The sequence below is a fragment of the Pristis pectinata genome, chromosome 8 (genome assembly GCF_009764475.1).
Source record: "Pristis pectinata isolate sPriPec2 chromosome 8, sPriPec2.1.pri, whole genome shotgun sequence".
Taxonomy (NCBI): Eukaryota; Metazoa; Chordata; class Chondrichthyes; order Rhinopristiformes; family Pristidae; genus Pristis; species Pristis pectinata.
Genome location: NC_067412.1, coordinates 50827820 through 50851477, shown reverse-complemented (window position 1 = coordinate 50851477; position 23658 = coordinate 50827820). Strand labels below are relative to the sequence as shown.

At 46.1% G+C, this 23658-nt stretch overlaps 1 protein-coding gene across 1 annotated transcript; it reads right to left on the bottom strand.

Annotated features, from left to right (window-relative positions):
• Positions 1–657: 657 nt before the first annotated feature.
• Positions 658–21434, bottom strand: LOC127573670 (protein FAM162A-like). Its single transcript, XM_052022080.1, has 4 exons — positions 21236–21434; positions 17521–17629; positions 10726–10834; positions 658–1639 (listed from the first exon to the last, which is right to left on the bottom strand). The coding sequence occupies exons 1-4, from the start codon at positions 21348–21350 to the stop codon at positions 1532–1534; spliced, it is 441 nt and encodes a 146-aa protein (XP_051878040.1). The 5' UTR covers positions 21351–21434; the 3' UTR covers positions 658–1531.
• Positions 21435–23658: the final 2224 nt, after the last annotated feature.

Genomic DNA, 23658 nt, shown 5'->3' with positions numbered 1-23658 from the left:
AGTCTAAAACTAGAGGGCATAGGTTTAAGGTGACAGAGGAAAAATTTAAAGGGAATCTGAGGGGTAAGCTTTTCCCACACAGAGGGTGGTGGGTATATGGAATGAGCTGCTAGAGTAAGTGGTAGAGGTGGGTGCAATTACACTGATTAAGGCATTTAGGCAGATACATGGATAGGAAAGGTTTAGAGGGATCTGGGCCAAACAGAGACAAATGGGACTAGCTCAGGTAGGCCACTTGGTTGGTATGGACAAGTTGGGCCAAAGGGCCTGTTTCTGTGCTGTATGACTCCATGACTCTATTTAGCTCTGTGCCAGGGTCCAACATTTCGCTATCTCTTCTGCCAGTGAGCATTGGATTGAGTATACATATACACCAAATTAGTCTTGTGACAGAAATTGACAGTCGACAGTCATCAAGAGGGTTCAAAGTTCCTGCATAGTCATGATGACTGTGTGAGCTTGGTGATGACAAATCTCTGAGGTATTTTGCATATGGCTTGTAATTGGGGTGGGAAAATCCCTCAAAACACTTGCTAAGTAAATCTGTCATCAATAAAAGTTCTGAATTAAAATTAGTCTAAAATAATGAAATTCATTGTCAGCAACTTTGTAAATGTCACATTCTGAGAAAAATAAAAACAAACAGTAATTTTGATATCAATTAAATATTCATTTAATAATAGAATACAGATAATATTTTATTCAGATTTTCACAAAAAAAATCAAACTAGCATCTCATACAAATAACAAACTGATTTAATGTCACTGCAATTCTATATTTAAAGCATTTCTAAATGTTTCGAGTCTTAATGATCGAGTCTCAAGACTGAAGAATAAATTGCACTTGTGGATCATGAGCTGTGGTGAAGTACAATGTGTTTTACTGACCTGGTGCACCAGTATTTTATATTCTATATTGAAAAAAAAGCCAAAAAGATAGTTATGCTCACATAGTTTAAATTTCTGGAGGCAAACTTGGTTTTCCAAAAAAACGAGTTACAAGAAAACACAAGCAAAATACCATGAATGTATGTAAATGATAGAACTAGAAATGGTACAGAGGATAGTTAATGTGGGACTGCTTCAGAACAGAACTGATGTAACCAGAACAGAGGCTATGAGCTACACAAGTTATTAACTAAGTATGAGGTCTGGTTATTGTTGGGGACATGGGGCTTTGAAAATACACCTCAAATTCCTTAGTGATTAGTTAAGAGTTAACAGTTCTGTTTTAAAAGTGGGCACAGGAATTTCTTTGGGCATAAACAAGACAGTTTGCAACAACTGGGTCTAATTTGAGAATCATGACATTACTGGGATTATATCAGAACAACAGGTTCAAACTGGGAAAGGAACTCAAAAAAAATATGAACAGTGGATCAATTTAGAGAGCAAGTATTAAAAAGATTGATGAGGAATGTGTGCACCAGTCATTGTGTTGATGAATTCCACAGCCAGTGCTGATAATATCTATCGATTGTTTTCAACCAACAAAAACCAGACAAAGTGGTGCTGCTGAACCTTTGTCCAATTACTGGGCCTTTTCGGTGACTATCCCATGCTCTTGCACATACTGCTCTTTCAGCTTGGCTTTTTTCTCCAAGTTCCACTTGGTGAGGCTTTCATGCTGTTTAAAAGCCTATAAATAGAGAAAGAAAAACACAGCAGCTACTCAGCATCTTGAATGAGCTTTGTTTTGGGAGTTCTATAATAATCAGTATTCAAATCACATGGAATTGGTAAGGCAACATTAAACTCAGAAACGGCCCCTGAACTTCATATTATTGACAGCACAAGATGATCAGAGTCCACATAGACCGGGGAACAAGCCGACTATGATCAGCCCTCACTCACATTCCCTCATTTCCCAGATGTCTGCTCTCACCACCCCCCCCCCCTTCTCCCCCAGACCGAGGGAGAGTTCCATTCATCCAAAGTCCCAGCCAGGATGACCAGGGTACAGTGGGAATAAACATGTGATTTTCAGGTTAATAGGCTGTGATCGGTGGGTGCCACAGGGATGGGTGTTGGGTCCAATCTCTTCAGTCTACATCGATTATTTGGATTTTGGGAGGGGAGGGAGGGGAGAAACTACTGTAATATATCCAAGCTTGCTGACGATACAAAGCTAGGTGGCAGTGTAAACACTGAGCAGGATACAGAGAGACTTCAGGGGGATGTCAACAGATAACATGAATGGTTAGGAATGTGGAAGATGGATTATAATGTGGAAAAATGTGAGGCCATGCACTGTGGTAGAACAACTAAAAAGGCTGAGTATTTTTAAATGGCGAGGTGTGCAAAGGTATTGGTGTCCAGAGGGAACAGTCACTAAAATCTAACACAGGTGCAGCAAGCAATTAAGATGGTAAATAGTACTTTGGCCTTTATTGCAAGAAGATTTGAGTACAGGGTAGAGAAGCCTTACTCCGATTATTAGACCCCACTGAGACCACACCAGATCTGGCCTCCCTACCCAAGGATATACTTGATAGAGGGAGTGCAGTGAAGGTTCGTGAGTTTGATTCCTGCATTTGGTGGCTTTCCTTTGCAGAGGGGACTCAAGCAGACTGCACCTGCGCTCGAGTTTGGAATAATGAGCAGTGATCATTTTGAAAGATGCAAATTTTACAGAGCCTTACTGTGTAGGTGTGAAGTTAATGTTTCCCCTGGTTGGGGCATCTAGAACCAAGGTTCACAGTCCAAAAATTAGGGGTGAACTGTTCAGGATTGAGATGAGAAGAAATGTCTTCATTCACTGCCCACTGTGTCTTTGGAATTCTCTATCCAAGTCGGCTGTGGAAGCTCAGAGTGTACTCATGATAGGGATTGATAGATTTTTTTTATATATTACAGAAATAGGAGAAATGGGGCTTGTGCAGGAGAGTTGTGCTGAGGTAATGAACTTACTGAATGGGGAAGAGGCGAGAGACCAAGTGCCTACTCTTGCTTCTACTTCTTATATTCTCATGGACAAAATGGCTTTTGAAACTACCAAGTGATTACACTGGGCAAGGAGACCCTACTGATGCACAAGTGGTTAAGTGAGCAGAGTCCATAGAAGGAAATCCCACTGCCATGGTGGGAGGTGTCTGGGTGAAGTACGATGTTACATTGTGGTCAAAAAGAGGGGTCTGAAAGGGAGTGAAACATCATGGGTAGACAGGCTGTCCCACAAAAGGGCTGGATCAACATCAAAACCTATAGCTGGTCAATATTTGAAATTTCACTGGGTTGTAAATTAACTGGCTGCTGTAAATTGTCTCCAGTGTGTAGGTGGGTGGTAGAATCTGGGGAGTGTTGAGGGGAATGTGGGGAGAATAAAGTGGGATTAGTGTCAGATTAGTATAAGTGAGTATCACAGAGTCATAAAGAGATATAGGAGGGACACAGGTCCTTCGGCCCACTGAGTCCATGCTAACCATCAACCACCCATTTACATTGACTGCTTAAGTTTCAGCATGGATTCAATGGTTGAAGGGCCCACCTGTGATGCATGACTCAGTGACAAAAGGCCACTGCACAGTTCCCTTTTGTCACAGTGGGCCCTTCCATACTTTTAACTCTTGCCTGCTCTGTTCCATCATGTTGACTTCAGTCACTGAACTCCCATGCTGTGGTATTGCCAGATTAAAGCCTTCATCTCTCTCTCCCTCCCCCACTCTATTACCAACTTCCTTTAAAAGCTTCGTTAGCAAGGTGTTAGCCACCCACTTTAATTTGTTTCCGTTGATTCAGCATAACGCACATCTGATTACATCCCTCCGAGGCACTTTACCTTGCTGGCATGCAATTAATGCTTCCAAGTGTTTGCCACCTTTCTCAGCTGTGACACTCAAATAGGTTTATTGTCCTCTGTGAGGATGTTTAATTAGTCTGTAGTTTCCAATCTATGGATCCCAGGAGCATCTCCAAAACTAGGGGGCATAGATTCAGGGAGAGGAGGGAGATTTAAAAAGGGAACCGAGGGGCAACTTTTTCATGCAGAGGGTGGCGAGCACATGAAACAAGCTGCCAGAGGAAGTGATTGAGGCAGGTACAATAGTAACATTTAAGAAGCACTTGGATAGGTACATGGAGGGGCAGGACTTAGACTGGATGTCACGGAGGGGCAGGACTTAGACAGGACTAGCTGGGTGGGCACTGTGCTCGGCATGGACTTGTTGGACCAAAGGGCCTGCATCTGTGCTATATTACTCTGACTAAATCCCAGGGTTAATTTTCCAATCTGACTATGGTTCCCAGACTACAGATCCTGGAAGTGCCTTGCTCCAATGGATCTACAGTTCTCTGGTGTGAATGGGTCTGTAGCTTGTGTCTCTCTCTCCATTGGTCTGTAGTTGGTACCTGCTCCTCCCTACAATGGGCTTCAGGAACACTTTCCCCTTTACAGGGTCTGTGGTTTCTAATTACAGCTATGTTACGCTCCTTGAATATGGGGCTTCACTCCCCACTTTGCCAAGTCTTCAATCTATCCTTCAATTCAAAGCCACATCACAAACCCCCTCCTTTGATGTGCTTACATCCTAGGGAAAGGGGAAAGATCTGCTTCTTGTGCCTACCTAGAACCCTCTACATCACCACCACCTACTCTTGCTGCACTGGTTATGTCTTGAATGTCAGATAATGTATCTCCAAGTCTGCTTGCTGGGAAATGGTGACATAAAACAATGATTTAAGATGTTTATTGTCTCTTATTCATTCTCCAATTCTACAGAGGGTAACCTATGTCTAGGCCTAATCTTGTTATACCCATTTATTGGCCTGGTATTTTGCGCCTGCCTTATTGTTTCAGTTGCTCTGGGACATCTAATCTTGCACTACCATCCTCACTTATGTTTACCCTGACATTAATCAGAATCTCCGATTTATGACAGAGCTGAGAGAAGACAGCCAAGCATCATTAGAGTCACAATGAACTGCCGGGTCCTTTCATTTTCTCTTCATTAAAGTAAAACGATTCAAAATAGCATATTTAAGATGATTTGCAGACTGATCAGACCTAACAACTCCAACTGCAGCTCTCCCCCACTCTGGTCTCACAAGAAATAAATTCTACAATAGAAATTCAATTTGTTGAAGCAGGCCATAACAAATATTCCCAGGTGTTGAAGTTGCAGAAATTACAGCTTAAATTGCATTCTACTTTGCTTCTCAATATCAAATTAAAATATGACAGAAGTGCCTTTGAACTGATCCCATTCACATGGTCTCCACTGCCAGTGTGCCTTCACTTGCACAGAAAAATCCCAGCACAGTAACTATTGCCCATTACATGTCCCAACCAGATTTTCTGCTTTGACAATTCTTGCCTGAAGCTTAATTCACATCACTTCATCCTCCACTCACCAATTAACAGGGCAGTTACACAACTTCTTTTGGAGGCTCATTGGCCCAATAACAATGGATCAAACTTGATAACTCTAGAGGAGATACACTATAACTGTACAAGAGCACATGTGAGCAGGAATCTATTAGACTCAGTAGCAGGTGTGGGTAATACCATAGTATGAAGCTACTTTGGAACATGTTTTAAGTTTCCAAATTTCTGGGGAGGAACAAACTTTTTAAAAAATTTTTCTTCCTAAATGCTGGCCTCCATTTATTGCCTATCCCTAATTTCTCTTGAAGGTGCCAGTGAACTGCCTTTTAGGTTAGATAGCAAGAAACTTTTCCCCATGACAGAGGGGCCTATGACAAGAGAGCATGAGTATAAGGCAAGTGGTAAGAGGTTTAGAGGAGATCTAATGTGAAGTTTTCTCTCCACACCCTCCTTCAACGTTTAATTAGTATCTGGAAGAACATTTGAATTACCAAAGCAAAGAAGGCTATGAACCAAGTGCTGGTAAATGAGATTAGTATAGATGGGTATTTGATGGTTAGCATCGACTTGGTGGGCCAAAGGGCTTGTTTCTGTGCTGTATGACTATATCTATGACTCTATAACTGCTATGAGGCTCTTGACACACCCTCATTACAAAGTGGGTTAATTGTCTTAGGGCAGAGACCCAATGATAATGAGATAGTTCCAAGATGGGACAATAGGCAAATCAGAGGGGCATTTGAAAATAGCAGCACAACCCTACATCTCTCCAGGTGGTGGAGGTCATGGGTTTGGAGGGACAGTGTTGAAAAAGCCCTGGTAAGTTGCAGAGCTGTGGATGAATCACTCTGTGGCTGTGCTGGGCCAGAATTTGGTGGCTGACGTGCCAATTAATTATTTTCAAAACCACACCAGAGCTCTTTACAGCTGAAGAAAACTTCATTTGAAATGTAGTCACTCTCATAGATTCATAGAGCAATACAGCACAGATACAGGCCCTTCAGCCCAACAAGTCCATGCCAACCACAGTGCCCACCCAGCTAGTTCCAATTTCCTTCATTCAGCCCATATCCTTCCAAGCCCTGCCTCTCGATGTACCAATCCATAATTAACTGATACTATTGTACTTAGCTCAACCATTTCTTCTGGCAGTTCATTCTAAATACTCATCACCTTCTGCGTGAAAAGTTGCTCCTCAGGTCCCTCTTAATTCTTTCCCCTCTCACCCTTAACCTATGCCCGCTAGTTTTGGACTCTCCTACCCTGGGAGAACGACTTACCATTCACCTTATCTATGTCTCTCATAATTTTAAACATTTCTCATTATCCTATGTTCCAAGGAATAAAGACTTAGCCTGTCCAACCTCTCCCTAGAACTCAGGGCCTCTAGTCCTGGCAACATCCTCGTAAATCTTTTCTGCATTCTTTCCAGTTTAACCATGTTGTTCCTATAAAAGGGTGGCCAAAACTGTATACAGTACTTCAGGTTCAGCCTCAATGACTTGTGCAGCTGCAACATACTGTCCCAACTCCTATACTCAATGCCCTGACTGAAGGCCAGCATGCTAAATGCCTTTTTCACCACCCTGTCTACCCATGATGCTGCTTTCAACAAACTATGCACTTTTACTGCTAGGTCTCTCTGTTCCATTACACTCCTGAGTGCCCTACCATTGATAGTACAAGTCCTACACTAATTTGACTTTACAAAATGCATCATCTCACACTATCATCTGTATTGAAATCCATTTGCCACTCCTCGGCCCACTTCCCTAACTGGTCAAGATCCTCCTGTAATCTACAATAACCTTTACTATAAACACCTAATTTTGTGTCATCCACAAATTTACTGATCAAGCCTTGTGCACTCACACCCATATCATTTAAATAACAAAGGTTCCAACACTAACCTCTGTGGCACACCAATAGTCACCGGCCTCCATTCTGAGAAGCAACCTTCAACCACCATCCTCTGCTTCCTACCTCCAAGCCAATTTTGAATCATCCTAACTCATTCTCCCTGGATTCCTTGGGACCTTCCAGATCTTCCTACCATGTGGGATCTTGTTGAAGGCCTTTCTAAAGTCCAAATAGACAACATCCACTGCCCTACCCTCATCTACCTTTGGTTAACTCTTTAAAAAACTCCAAAAGGTTCGTCAAGCATGACTTTCCACACACAAAGCCATGTTCACTCCCCCGATCAGACTCTGTCCATCCAAATGCTGGTAGATCCTGTCCCTCAGAATTCCCTCCAGTAACTTCCCCACAACTGATGTCAGGCTGCTGGCCAGTGGTTCCCGAGCTTGTCCTTGTTACCCTTCTTAAACAAGGAAACAATATTAGCCATCTTCCAGTCTTTTGGAACTTCACCAATGGCTAATGATGAAGCAAATATCTCCACAAGGGCCTCTGCAATTTCTTCTCTAGCCTCCCACAAAGTCTGAGGATGCACTTGGTCAGGCCCTGGGGATTTATCCACCTTAATGTGTTCTAAGGCTGCAAATACCTGCTCCCTTATCTCTTGAGCAACCATGATTTCCTCTTCAGTAAATGCCAAGGAGAAATATTTGTTAAAAATCCCACCCATCTCCTGCAGCTCAAGACCAAGGTTACTTTGCTGATCTCCAAGGGGACCTACTCTCTCCCAGGCAACTTACTCTTAATATAGCAATAGAACCTCTTGGTATTTTCCTTAACCTTATCTGCCAGCTTCAGCCCATACCCTCTTTGCCCTCCTGATTTCCCGCTTCAGATTATTCTTAATCTTTTACAGCCATCAAAGGATTCACTTGTACCTGACCTCCTAAACCCAATGTATGCTTCCTTTTTCTTGACCAGAGCCTCAATATCTCTAGTCAGCCAAGGCTCCCCAAACTTGCCAGGTTTACCCTTCACCCTAACAGGAACACACTGCTCTGGGACTCTTGATATCATACTCTTAAAAGCCTCCCACTTGCTATCTGTTCCCTTCCCTTCAAACAGGCTCACCCAATCGACCTCTGCTAGATCCTGCCTAATTCCCCCACAGTTAGTCCTGCTCTATTTTAGGACCCTAACCTGTGACTTGTCCTATCATTTTCCATCACTATCTTAAAACTAATAGAATTATGGTCACTAGAGCCAAAGTGCTCCCTGACTGCCAATTCAGTTACCTGCCCTATCTTGTTCCCCAAGAGGAGGTCCAGTATTGCACCCTCCTGAGTAGGACACTATATATTAACTCAGGAAGCTTTCCTGGATATATCTCTCAAATTCTACCTTGTCCAGGCCCTTAACACTCTGGGTAGTCCAGTCAATACCAGGGAAATTAAAATCTCCAATTAATAGAACTCTAGTATTCTTACAACTGTGAGTAATTTCTCTACACACCTGCTCAAGTTCCCACTGACTATTAGGGTGGGAGGGGAGGAAAGAGGGGTCTCTAATCCAGCCCCACAAGAATGACGCTCCCCTTCTTGTTTCTAAGTTTTACCCATATGGCCTCACTGGACAATCCCCCATGAATGTCGTCTCTAAGTACTGCTGTTATATCCTCCCTTATCAAAAAGGCAACACCCCATCCTCGCTACCTGTACCTCTGTCACACCTGTAGCATCTGTATCCTGGAACACTGAGCTGCCAGTCCTGCCCTTCTCTCAGCCATGTTTCTGTTACAGCTATAACATCCCAGTCCTCAGAGTCAATCCACGCTCCACCTTACCCGTCTAACCTTGTGCATTGAAGTAAATGCAGTTTAATTGGGTATTTATTTCTCTGGCCTTTACTGTGCCCCTGGCTATCCTGATCACTAAACTTGTTCTTGCTGGCTACTGCTTTAGCCCATGACTTGCTCAGAGAACCACCCCCCTACCAATCTAGTTTAAACCCTCCTATGCAGCATTAGCAAAATTCCCTGCAAGCATATTGGTCCCTCTCTGGTTCAAGTGCAATCTATTCTTTTTGTAGAAGTCACCTCTACCCCAGAAGAGGTCTCAATGGTTCAAGAATATGAATCCATGCCCCCGTACCAGCTCCTCAGTCACAAATTCATGTGGCCTATCTTTCTGTTCCTGACCTCACTAGCACGTGGCATCAGGAGTAATCCAGAGATCACTACCCTTGAGGTCCTGCTGCTTAACTTCTTACCCAACTCCCTATACTCCTTCTGTGGGACCTCATCCCTTTATACCAACATGTACAACCTTTGGCTGTTCACCCACCCCCTCAAACATTTTCTGCAGCTGCTCCGAGATATCCTTGACCCTGGCACCCAGGAGGAAACACACCATCCTGGCATCTCTTCTGCAGCCACAGAATCCCCTCACTATCCAGTCTCCTATCACTATTGCTCTGACTGCATCCTTTCCCTCCAAGCCTCAGAGTCAGTCACAGTGCCAGAGACCTGACCACTGCTGCTAGCCCTTGAAAGAACATGCCCCTCAACAGTATCCAAAGAGGTATACCTGTTAGTGAGGGGAATGGCCACAGGGGAACACTGCACTGTCTGCCTACTGCCCTTACTTTTCCTGGTGGTCACCCATCTATTTAAGACTCATACCTCGGGTGTTACCACCTCCATAAAAGTCTCATCTATGAGGTTCTCAGATTTCCAGATGATCCTGAGTACATCCAACTCCAGGTTCAGTTCCTTGACCCAGTTTGTCAGGAGCTGCAGCTGGGTGCACTTCTCACAGATGTAGTCATCAGGGAGACCATGAGGTTCCCTGACTTCCCACATTTTGCAGGAGGAGTATTCCACTGCTCTAACTACCATTCTGCCTACACTCAATCAAATATTAACAACAGCAAAATATGTGCCTCTCGCCAGAGCCAGAGCCTCCTCATTCCTATACTGGCCCACTGTTATTAGCTGCTGTTAATTACCTAATTAGCCAATCAACTGTTAACTAACAATTTGCAAACTTGTCTCTTTTAGAGTCCTGTAAAGTGAAACTCACAAGCAAGCCCCTTGCCCGAGTGCCGGCCAAGTTGTAAACAACAAACTCTTGCAAGTAGGAATGAGACAAATGAACAGGTTATTATTTTACAGGGGAAAATATTGGCCCCGATTTCAAAGGGGACATCTGAACTAAAGGGAATTTTACATGTATTTACTAGGTTACTCGCAGAGCACCTTCCAAGCATGGGACAAGTGCAGAGGGATATAGACCAGTCACAGTGCAGGCTGGGTGCCTGTTTGACAGTGGGAGAGAAGGGGTCAGAACTTCTTCATGATGATTGAAATGGGAGAAGAGGGAGGCATGGCTGTTGCTTCCTTCAAACGGGATCATAAAATGCTCTGGCTGTCAACTCTGTTCAGTAAGGGGCAAGGGGAACAGATGTTGGGCAAGGGGAGCAGGCACTGGGCAAGGGGAACAGATATTTGACAGATGCAACCACAGGTCGGGCAGCGAACTTACCTTCTTTCCCGAAACCACCATCACCACACAGGCCACAATGCTCATGGCGATCATCAGGTAGCAGACCTGCACCCTTATTTTGTTCCTTGCCGCATAAAGCATTTCGATGCTGTTGAAAAGATTTTCATGTGAGATGGGGAGAACTTCAGCAACATCAAACAACTCAGTTCCTGGGATCATTATCAGCTCCCAAAACAGGCTGGGCACTTCTGTAGCACCTGTAGCTCATACACACCCAAATCACGAGATGTTTCATTCTCAAAAACTACCATCATCATCAATCTTGTCATTCCCTGTTCTTTAGTAGTTACAAATTCAAAACATTTCAACCATAGCATTTCTTTAAAATTCTCTTCTAATTACCACAACTTAGCAGATAAACTGATTCCATGTATAAATTAACTTACAGTTTCTTGTAACAATTTTCCGGAAAACTGGAGTTTATGGTCCCCCCTTTAATCAATGCCCAGCTGTATGTCGACATATTATTAAATGCAATCATACTTAAACCACAATGCTTTCAAAGTGCTTCACAGATAACTGCAGCAAATCTCTGGAGATAGTCCAGTACCTAAATGTTTGGAAATCCCAGTGACTGGGCATCCAGCTCACTCATTGCTTGGGGTCTGGAGTGCAAGCTGAGTTTGTAGCCGGGGTTGGGAACACCAGTTAGTTCGTGTCCAAATCTGGGGAACAGAGGACTTACATATTTCAGCTTGTTTTGGAAGAAACTGATGACAAAATTTACTGCACTATCCACAGTTTCCTTCCATCCAACTCTAACATGAACATCTGCTGCTCACCAAGTGTAGCAAATTTTGTTATCAATTTCTTCCGCCTTAGTTACAATCTAACTTAGTATTTAAGAGTTACTTTAAAGATATAATTGCTCTCACACCCACTTCTGTCAGACCTGTATCCATTTGATTCTCCCTTATCCTGGATTCTCTTCAGGAGGGGAACCAGGCCTATGGCCTATCTAAGATTCAGTTTCAGTCTTTTGACTAAATGTTTGCAGCCCTTATCTAACAGGTTATGCTCATAAATGTCCTTCTTTGTCAAATATCTACCCTCTTGCATTGCCTTGGGCCTGAAATCTGTTTATTAGTGCCTGTTCTGTTGTAGTAAACCACATCAACTTATATACATGGTGTAAATGGGTGTGTTGTGGTTGGCACAGACTCAATGGGCCAAAAGGTCTGTTTTGTGCTGTACGACACTGTGACTCTAAGACTATGGTCTGCCATCAACAATATTACACCAGACTTTACAATCTTCAACTATTCTAGCCATTTTATTAAGATGGAAACTTCACCAATCATTTCTTTCACGAACAAACTCAATTGCGTTATTCACAATAAGGTCAGCTTGAACTGGAAATATATCACCATATTCATTAGGACACCAGCCTAGTCCTCCAGGGGGCTGGAATGGGCTGCAAGAAAAATAATACGTGTTTCAATATATTAAACGTGTTTTTCACCATAGCCTCTCTGACAGAACAGCCTGATCGATCACTGCAAACACCTTTAAAACTGGTTTTAAAAAAAGCCAACTCAGCTCTGGAAATGTTCAGCTAACTCCAGCTTGTACACCAAGATATTTCTGCATTAAATGAGGGGCTGATCTGTGGAAGGACACAGAGCAGGGTCGTGCTCACACACAGAAGGCAAAATTATAGCCGGGCTCCCGAACGTTGCTGGTACCTCGCAGACCCATTCTCCTGACACACAGTGGACACCAAACCAGCAGCTGACTGGTGACTCCAGTCATTAGAGAATGAAGGCTTAGTTATCTAACAGTTCACAAACGGTCACAGTTTGGTAACCAGGATAGCGCTGCGGGAGGGGCCAGGCTGAAGGGACTGTGTTGAGGGAGAGGCTGGGGGAGGGGCAGGAGGCAAGACAACTGGTGTCTTTCCAAACCAACACATGCTGAGTAATGACCTTCCATGGGAGAATGAATATGTATCTCAGGTTGTAGTGAGATTGCATAAGGATATCCAGTAGTCTTGTAGGTTTACTCTAGACTGCAGGGGTTAGGTATAATCCCAGATTTCAATATCCCTTGAGTAGTTTGTTTCAAAATCGTAGTTCTCCCGGGTCACCTTATGCAGTGCCACTGAGCACAGCTCTCCACCACTTTTGAATGACGCACATTGTGTAAGAGATGGACCACTTCCATATAATGGACTTCAGTGTCCTTTAAAAACAGAAAATGCTGGAAGCACTCAGCAAGTCAGGCAGTATCTGTGGAGACAGAAGGAAAGCCAATATTTCACGTCAAAGACCACCGGTAAAAGGTCAGCAACCTTCCATTTCCAGTAGGCTGTCCGCTGAAGTAACAACTGGAAGATTCCCGGGTCCCAACACTGCAGTCCAATGTAAAGTCATCAAGCTGAAACATCAACTCTGTCTCCCTCTCTACAGATGCTACCTGGCCTGCTGAGTGTTTCTGCTGTTTTCTGTTTGTTTTTATTTCAAATTCCCAGCGTCTACAGATTTTGCTTTCTAAGTATTTAGAACATTCCCGATCAAAAATGGATTTCAAGTGGCTTCACCATTTAACTCTCACTCAGAAACATGTCTGTAATTTACTGGCAGAAAAAAAGATGTTTTGCCAAAACAAAGTCAAAATTACGTAATATTTACGTGTATTTTTTTTACAGTACACCTCAAATAATTCTATCTGAGTAGTTACCAATCTATAGGAATATCTGTTTACACAGGAGTAACCAGGGAATGTAAATGTTAAATAAGTGTGTTATTTTCTGGACCTATCAAGTACAAAGCTTGCACATGTTAAAATCCTGCTGCATTTTCTTCCAGTTTTCAATCCAGCTACACTAAAAGCATTGTTGTAATCTCAGTCAAGAGCTCTGAGAGGCCTGAAATCACCAAAATAAAAAATGGACAGCAGTAAAGGAATGTGACTGAGCATTTATCAAAACTCTGCTATCTACACTTAGAATTCCCCAATTCATAGTTACAATGCCCTTTGTGCACACCACCGTGTTAATGAAAAATGGCAAGATGCGCCAGAACGTGGCGACTCGTTGCAAGCTGCTCTCTGTAGATCTGCTCATTACTTTTACTATAATCACTCTATTCTTTTAAATTAAAATTCCATATCACTAAGTGTTACTAATAATGTTCTTTTAAATCTTCTTACAGGGCTGGCGATCTTCCGACCTCCAGGAATGACTGTGAAACTGACCCGACTCCCGGACCCAGACGGAAACGACCAGCAAGGCCTAGGATGGGCCTGTCCACGTGGAAGCCTGCGCAGGGTAAAGAGCCAACCCCACCGAGCCCCCATCACCAAGACCCGACTCCCAGACCCCACTGGAGCTCCCAATGCTGCGACCTGAGGACCCGGAGTGAGGACCTGACTAACTGGAGCACCCGACACTGCCCCCCATATCCTGACCTGTCCGGAGGCCCGAGCAGTGGAGGGAGTCCTAAGGCACGACCCAACGTGGAGCTCGACCAGCGAAGGTTGAGTCCCAATCCGACCGACAGGGACTCCCCATGCCAGGGCCCAATGCCACGGCCCCTCTAGCTTGGAAGCCTGACCCTATGGAGCACCTGGGGCCAAGTCCTGATGCCGAGGCCCCCCTAGATGCTCCTCTTCAGGACCTTCAGACCTGTATGGGAACAACAACCTACCTCACAGGTCAGTTGAATCAATTCCAGGTCTTCCAAGCTACAAGCAGTCACTTACCTTCCAGACCAGGTGAATCTGCTCCAGGTCTTCCAGATCTGCCAGTAAGCAATCACTTACCAGGTGACTCCACTCCAGAACCGAAGAGTTGCAGTTACTTACCTCGGAAGCGTGGTAAGAGGGATGGGCTGTAGGTGAGGCTGAAACAGCGTGAATACAAGACCCCATACCCCAGCATACTACTAGCTAACGTCCAGGCCATTGATAACAAAGTTGATGAAATAAGGGCAAGACTGACCTACCATAGAGAACTGAGGGACTGCTGTGTGCTATGTCTCACCGAAATGTGGCTTACACCTGCTTCACCTGACTGTGCCATTCAACCTGAGGGCTTCTCAATCCACTGAATGGACCATACAGCATCCTCAGGCAAAGTTAGAGGTGGAGGGGTCTGTTTCTTAATTAATAACTCGTGATGCTTGGACACGATGGTCCTGGCAAACTCCTGCTCACCCAGCCTGGAATATCTAACAGTGAGCGTCAACCACACTACCTGCCACGGGAGTTTATTTCAGCTATCCTGATGGCAGTCTGCATCCCACCACGGACGGACATGAAGCCTGCACTCAATGAGCTATTCTCTGCTGTCAACAACCTTGAGACAGGATACCCTGAGGCCTTCTTCATTATTGCAGCTGACTTCAACCAGGCCAACCTCAAGAGTGCTTTACCAAAATACTACCAGCATACCTTCTGTCCCACCAGGGGCCCTAACACCCTTGACCACTGCTAAACAACCATCAAAGATGCCTCCTGAACCACCCCTCACCCTCACTTTGGTAAATCAGACCACCAGGCTGTGCACCTTCACCCTGCCTACAAACAGAAACTGAAATGGGAAGATCCAGAACAGAGATTCATGCAGTGCTGGTCTGAGGAAATAGATGAGCTTCTTGCGACTGCTTTGAGTCAGTGGACTGGTCCATGTTCAAAGACTCAGCTGCCAGCCTTGATGAGTATGTCACCACCATCACAGACTTTATCAGCAAGTGTGTTGAGGACCGTGTACCAATGAGGACAATTCAGGTGTTCCCGAACCAGAAATCATGGACAAACTGGGAGATCCACTCCTTCCTGAAGTCAAGGACTGCTGCATTCCAATCAGGTGACCCTGACTTTTACAAGAAATCCAGTTATGACCTCCGTTAAGCTATCAGGAATGCCAAGGCACAATACCGGTTCAAAATAGAGTCCTAGACCAGCCATCAGTTGTGGTAGGGCTTACATGCCATAACAAGCTACAAAACAAAGTGGGGCAGCATAGTCAACAACAGCACATCCCTTCCTGATGAGCTTAACTCATTCTATGCGCGTTTTGAACAGAAGGGAAGTGGATTGTCACCACCCACCCTGCCAGCCTCTGATGTAACTGAACCCGTGGTCACCGTCAAGGACATAAGATCAGTCTTCTGGAGATTGAACCCGAGGAAAGCATTTGGCCTGGATGGTGTCCCTGGCCGTGTGCTCAGATCTTGTGCTGAGGTATTTGCAGACATGTTTAACCTCTTCCTGCTTCAATCTCAGGTTCCCACCTGTTTTAAGAAGATCACTATCATCCCACTACCTAAGTAAAACAAGGTAATGTGCCTTAATGACTACCACCCGGTGGCTTTGACATCCACCATCATGAAGTGCTTCGAGAGGGCTGGTCATGGCACGCATTAACTCCAGTCTCCTGGGAAACCTCGACCCACTGCAAGTTGCCTACCGCCGAAACAGGTCTACAGTGGACGCTGTCTCCCTGGTCCTACACTCATCTCTGGAGCATCCGGACAGTAAAGACACCTACATTAGACTATTGTTTATTGACTACAGCTCCACTTTCAATGCTATAATACCAAGCAAACTCATCACCAAACTCTGAGACCTGGGACTCAACACCTCCCTCTGCAACTGGATCCTTGACTTTCTGACCAACAGACTGCCATCAGTGAGGATAGGCAGCAACACCTCCAGCACGATTATTCTCAATACTGGTGCCCCACAAGGCTGCGTCTTCAGCCCTCTACTCCCTATACACTCATGACTGTGTGGCCAGATTCTGCTCCAGCTGCATCTACAAGTTTGCAGATGATACCACCGTAGTGGGCTGTATCTCAAATAATGATGAGTCGGAGTATGGGAAGGAGATAGAGAGCTTAGTGACATGGTGTCATGGCAACAACCTTTCCCTCAATTTCAGCAAAACAAAAGAGCTGGTTATTGACTGCAGGAAAGGGGGCGGTGTACATGCACTTGTTTACATCAATGGTGCTGAGGTCGAGAGGGTTGAGAGCTTCAAATTCCTTGGAGTGAACATCACTAATAGCCTGTCCTGGTCCAACTACGTAGATGCCACGGCCAAGAAAGCTCACCAGTGCCTCTACTTCCTCAGGAGGCAAAAGAAATTTGGCATGTCCCCTTTGATACTCACCAACTTCTATCGATGCACCACAGAAAGCATCCTATCTGGATGCATCACGGCTTGGTATGGCAACTGCTCTGCCCGGGACCTCAAGAAACTGAATAGAGTTGTGGACACAGCCCAGCACATCACGGAAACCAGCCTCCCATCCATGGACTCTTGTCTATACCTCTCGCTGCCTTGGTGAAGCAGCCAGCATAATCAAAGACCCCACCCACCTGGGTCGTCCTCTCTTCTCCCCTCTCCCATCAGGCAGAAGATACAGGAGCCTGAGGGCACCAAGCACCAGGCTCAAGGGCAGCTTCTACCCCACTGTAATAAGACTATTGAACGGTTCCCTTATACAATGAGATGGACTCTTGACCTCATAATAAACTTGGTTATCACCTTGCACCTTATTTTCTACCTGCAATGCACTTCCCTGTAGCTGTGACACTTTACTCTGTATTCTGTTATTGCTTTTACCCTGCACTACCTCAAAGCACTGTGTAATGAATTGACCTGTACGATCGGTATGCAAGACAAGTTTTTCACTGTACCTTGGTACAAGTGACAATAATAAACCAATACCAATACCAATGCAAGCAGGTCTATAAGCAATGAGGATGCCCAAAACGAATCTGTTGTACAGAATTGCCGATTTACTAAAAAGTGAAAAGTTCACTTACGAAACGATTTCAGGTATATCCTGCTCCCTTTTGAAGCGTCCAGTCCACAGCAGAACCTTTTTGTCATACGTTGAAGGTATCCGGCCTTGAAGTTTATATGCAGAACATTCTTCAGGAGATGCAAGTGCAATTTTAATTAGAGTTGGACTGAACAAAACACGTAATGCACTCAGTTTGCCCTGATTTTTTTTCTTTGTTAGAGTCATAGAGAAATACAGCACAGAAATTGGCCCTTTGGCCCATCGAGTCCATACAGACTATCAATCACCTTTGTACACTAATCCTACATTAATCCCACTTTACTTTCTCCACATTCCCATCAACTCCCCCTACACGCCCACACACTAGGGGCAACTTACAGTGACCAATTAACCTACCAACCCACATGTTTTTGTGTTGTGGGAGGAACCCAGAGCAGTCACAGGGAGAATGTGCAAATGCCATGCAGACGGCACCAGAGGTTGGGATTGAACTCGGGTCTCTGGTGCTGTGAGGCAGTGGTTCTACCCACTGTGCCACTGTATTAGGAGGACAGGCCTCAGGTACAAAGTGGCATTCAGACCTGGCAGTTACCATGCTCCTGGTAATTGTTCACCTTCCTGTCACCACTCCATCCTGCCCCCACCCCCCTTCTCATTCCTTCCGCACAACCCAGCCACAAAGACCTGACCCCAAAGTACATCCAGTAGGGCTGATCGGATTAATCGTTAACTTGCCCCAACGTCATCTGACTTTTGGGATTCCACTGGTTCACAAAAATGGCCCAAATGAAGCTAATGTGTGAAATAACCTATGTTATAATAACAGTGAGAGGGAGGCGGAGATATGCGTTGTTCATCCACATGCAACCATCTTTATTTTCTTCCTCCCGACCCACTCCCCCCCCACCCCCACACAACATTTGTCAACTGCTGGCAAGCTAACACCATGGCAATTCAAAGCAGGCAAAGACAACGTATTGCACAACTCAATATACCACACAGTGTATAAAAAGGAACATCAAGTGAACTGATTAATTAAATTAGAATGGGATTGCTGATGCTTTTTGGGCAACTTCTGCTCTGTGTGGCCCACTGAAGCCCGTCAGCTCCATTTACTCAATGCCCCAAAAATGTCTGAAATGAGAAAGGCTTAAGAGCAGATACTTCCAACTTCATGGTGCCATAGGCTGCACCCAACTGCCGCTGTGCTGCGATAAGCTGGCAATGCCCTGGGTTCCTAGACAGACAAGGGGTTCAATATACAACCTGTACCACCGAACTGAAAATTATCTTGAGCAGATAATCGAAGGAAGCCACAGCAAAGCTGAGGAGATTAAACATCTTACTCAACAAGGAGAACAGACAGAGACAGAGGAGCAAACTTCTCTGGCTTACAGGGGTGGATGATAAGTCATAGAGCCCAGAAACAAGCCTTCAATCCACCATGCCCATCTGTACTAAAAAAGAACAAATGAGAGAGAAGGGAGACATGGAACTTAGTGACAAAACCATTCACATTCAAATAATCAACTACAATAATATTTATGTCAATATCTTCTATATTTTCTCCAATGTAATCATTCCGGGGAGAACATAGAACAACACAGCACAGGAACAGGCCCTTCAGCCCTTGATGTTGTGCTGGACTAATTAAGCTAATGATGCCTAATTAAACTAATCCCTTCTGCCTGCACATGGTCCATATCCCTCAATTCTCTGCACATTCACGTGTCTATCTAAAAGCCTCTTGAACGCCTCTATCGTATCTGCCTCGATCCCTGGCAGCACATTCCAGGCACCCACCACTCTCTGTGTAAAAAACTTGCCTCGCATATCTCCTTTGAACTTCCCCCTCTCACCTTAAATGAATGTTCTCTAGCATTAGACATTTCAACTCTGTGGGGAAAAAAATGCTGTCTACTCTAACTATGCCTGTCACAATCTTATAAACTTCTATCAGGTTTCCCCTTAGTCTTCACCGCTTCAGAGGAAGCAACCCTGGCTTGTCCAATCTCTCCTCATAGCACATGCCCTCTAATCCAGGCAGTATTCCGGTAAACCTCTTCTGCAACCTCTCCAAGCATCCAATCCTTCCCATAAAGGGCGACCAGAATCGAGTGCAATATTCCAGATGCGGCCTAACCAGAGTTTTATAGAGCTGCAACATGACTCTCTGTCTCTTGAACTTAATGCCTCAACTAGTAAAGGCAAGCATGCCATACACTTTCTTCACCATCCTACCAACCTGTGTGGCCACTTTCAGTCCTTCTTCAAGCAAAATCTCCAATTTCCCTTTGAAAGTTACTCATGAATTTCACTCTCATTCTTTCAGCCGGGCATCCAGATCTTATCAACACCCTCACTAGATTGAAAATATCCTGAACTAACTGGGTTTTCTGCAAGTGATTTTAAAAATGTGTTCCCTGGCTACGGCACTCCTTCCATTGCACACTAACCTTCAGCTTGCAAATGTAAAAAAATCAGGTATTAATTTAGCTTCCTCATTCAACAGGAAGAGAGCCTGTCTGAGTCATATAATGCGTCAGACATTTTCAATGTCAGAGATGAAGCAATCATCTCAGTTTACAGTAAACTGAAATATATTCCCCAATGCCCATCCCTAGGTTTAGTTTTGTTTTTACAATTATTACCACGTCTAAATCAACAAAGTTTAACTCTCAAAAGTCATGCTGTTTAACATTTAAGACCCATCCTGATGTTTCAGTGCATTAACTGCTTTGTAATTTATAATTAAACTATCTTTCTCATTTCTAACAAGAACAAGGCATTACTGCAGAGATAGAAAAGGTAGATGGATGGGTGGAAGGACTGTCTTGTATTCAATAGATCATTTCCCACTTACCCAGTGACATGTAAATTGGTGATTTACATGTCACTGGGTAAGTGTGAAGTAATCTATTGGATACAAGATTAAAAATAAAGATACGAGATAAAGTTCAGTTACTCAACATGTGCCAGAATTTGGAGATGGTTAATCGATAGAGAGACCGGCTACCCCCTTGGCACTGCCACTCCCTCCGGGATGCCCCTTTTACCAGCCCAGCCTTTCCCTCAGACTGACCTCTACTTCTGCCCAGTCCCTCTCACTCAAAGTGATGCCCTTCCCTCAGAACAGCCCCTTCACCAACCTGGTCACTCCCTCAGCCCGGTCATTCCCTCTGAAATGTTGCACACCAAACCCTTGACAGCAACACTTTCACTGGTTTACATGATGTTCGTCACCTGTCATCTACTGCGCCAGGTACTGCCAACCCAAGAGATGGAGCAACAGCTGAGCGAGTGAGACCATGAGCCCCTCTCGGGGTAGAGTGCTCCATCAGACAGCAGCGACGGGCGGACCTCCTAGGGGGCAGGTGAAGCAGTCCAAAACCCAGAGCCACACACATCGCCAGACCCAGAAGAGGGGGAAGATCCAGCCCCATCCCAACACCACGGGCAACACCAACACCACCCCAAGGACATCAGTGAACTCCGTGGGCTTTAATGACCACCTGAAACATTGTTTCTATCCCTCCAACACTGCCTGGCCTGCTGAGTATCTCCACTGGAGAGCACACTGTGGTAGGATCCTTAACTACAGACGCTGCCCGACCTGCTGAGTATCTCCACCGGACACCACACTCTGGTACAACCCTCCCTCCCTGCTGTTTCCCAGATGTTTCAGTGGCTGAGTCCCGGCGGGGAGCAACCCCGGAGCGGCCCGTGTGTCTCACCGTCTCTGTGGGTCCGGTGCGGCCCGGCGGCGGAGCGGAGAGAGCGGGCGACGGGGTCTGGGAGCCGGCGGGGGGCGGAGAGGAGCCGGCGGGCCAAGTTCAGTCCTCGCTGCATGGTGAACCGTACCGATCCGGGAAACTCACACCGTCACGGGGAGTGAGAGAAGGGAAAGCGGAGAGGGAGGGGACAGAGAGAAACCCCACCCCCGGGACAGAGAAACTCCACCCCTGGGACAGAGGGAGAAACCCCACCCCCTGGACAGAGAAACTCCACCCCTGGAACAGAGAACCCCCACCCCTGGGACAGAGGGAGAAACCCCACCCCCGGGACAGAGAGAAACCCCACCCCCGGGACAGAAAACTCCACCCCTGGAACAGAGAACCCCCACCCCTGGGACAGAGGGAGAAACCCCACCCCCGGGACAGAGAAACTCCACCCCTGGAACAGAGAACCCCCACCCCTGGGACAGAGGGAGAAACCCCACCCCCGGGACAGAGAAACTCCACCCCCTGGACAGAGAAACTCCACCCTTGGAACAGAGAACCCCCACCCCTGGGACAGAGGGAGAAACCCCACCCCCGGGACAGAGAAACCCTACCCCTGGGACATAGAAACTCCACCGCTGGGAGAGAGAGTGAGACCTCACTCCCAGCAGAGGAAGAAAAAGAGAGCACATCCCGGGTGAAAGACGGAGTCCCAACACCCCCCCCCCCCCCGATGATGTTTCCCTCTCTCTCTCTCTCTCTCTCTCCCTCTGCTAGGTATGGGGTCTCTCTGCATCCTATCGCCCATAGGGCTCTCTCTCTCTCTCTCTCTCTCAAAGGGACGGGGTCTCTATCCATCCTGGTGCTGGTCTCTCTCTCTGCCCCCCCCCCCCCCCACTGGATGGATAAGGTGTACCTCTGTCTCACAAAGGGGTGGGGTGTCTCTCCCTCTCTCGCTTTCTGTCACTCTCCGACTATCTCTATCTCTCTCTCCTGGGTATGGTAGTATCGCTCTCACTCTGTCTTTCTCTTTCCTTCTCTCTCAGAGGGTGGGTTTCCCTGGGGGCAGGGAGAGGGAGAGAGAGATGGAGGGAGAGAGAGAGAGAGGGATAGTAGGGGAGAGGGGGGGGAGAAGGAGAAAGAGAGACCCCATACCCCAGATGGAAAGAGACCCCATGCCCAGGGGGACAGAAGGAGAGATAGTCGAAGAGAGAGAGACCCCACCCCTTTGAGAGAGAGAAGAGAGAGAGACACCCTACACACCCTGGATAGAAAGAGACCTCATGTTGGGGGTGTAGAGAGAGAGAGATAGTAGGAAGGAGAGAGAGGGAGAGAGAGACAGAGTGAGAGAGTGATATGCCATGCCAGGGAGACAGAGACACCCCACCCATTGGAGATAGAGAGACACCACCTCTTTGGTGGGGGTGGGGAGAGAGAGAGAGAGAGAGAGAGAGAGAAAGACACAAACACACACAGAAGCAGAGAGAGACAGATACAAGCTGTGGAGGGAGGGAATCACCACAGTCACTCTCTTCTGTGGATAGGGTCTCTCTCTCTCTCTCTCTCTCTCTCTCCCCCTCCCTCCCTCCCCCCCCACTCCCTCCACCCCTCCTCCTCCTGGAGATGTGGCCATTTTCTCTGCAGAAGGAGAGAGAGAGAGAGAGACCCTATCCACAGAAGATAATTAACTGTGGTGATTCCCTCCCTCCCACAGCTTGGGTCTGTCTTTCTCTGCTTCTGTCTGTCTGTCTCTGCCTCTCTCTCTCTCTCTCTCTCTCTCTCTCTCTCTCTCTCTCCCCCCCCCCCCCCCCCACCCCCTGGCGTGGGGTCCCTTTCCATCTGGGCTGTGGGGTCTCTCTTTCTCCCCCTCACTCCCTCCCTCTCTCTCTCTCCCCCCCCCCCCTCCCTCTATCTCCCTCATACTACATCTCTCTCCACCCACAATGAAGGGTCTCTCTTTCTATCTGGGTATGGGGTCTCTCTCTCTCTGTCTCTCTCTCTCTCTCTCTCAAACACACACACACACACATACACACACACACACACACACAGGGTTGAGAGAGAGACACACACCTCATCCCAAGAGAGACAGGGAGACCCCATCCCCTGCAGAGAAAGAGGCCACATCTCCAGGAGAGAGAGTGGGGCAGAGAGAGAGAGGGAGAGAAAGACAGAGAGAGGGAGAGAAAGACAGAGTCCATATCCAAAGAAGAGAGTGACTGTGGTGATTCCCTCTCTCCCAGGGCATATGTCTGTCTGTCTGTCTCTGTTTCTCTCTTTCTGTCTGTCTGTCTTTGTGTCTCTGTCTCCCCCTGTCTCCCTCCCTGCTCCCTTCCGGGGTGGTGGGTTCTCTCTCTCTCTGTCTCTCCCTCTATTTCCCTTTGTCTCACTCTCCTGGGGGTGGAGTCTCTCTCTCCATCCCAGTGTGGGAGTTTCTC

Excerpts from the sequence above, each read along its gene's own strand:
- LOC127573670 (XM_052022080.1), bottom strand. The coding sequence starts at position 21,350 with ATGCAGCGAGGACTGAACTTGGCCCGCCGGCTCCTCTCCGCCCCCCGC. Across the intron at positions 17,630-21,235 it reads GCACCGGACCCACAGAGACG|AATGTTCTGCATATAAACTT; the intron begins GTGAGACACACG and ends CATCTCCTGAAG. Across the intron at positions 10,835-17,520 it reads GATATACCTGAAATCGTTTC|CATCGAAATGCTTTATGCGG; the intron begins GTAAGTGAACTT and ends TCTTTTCAACAG.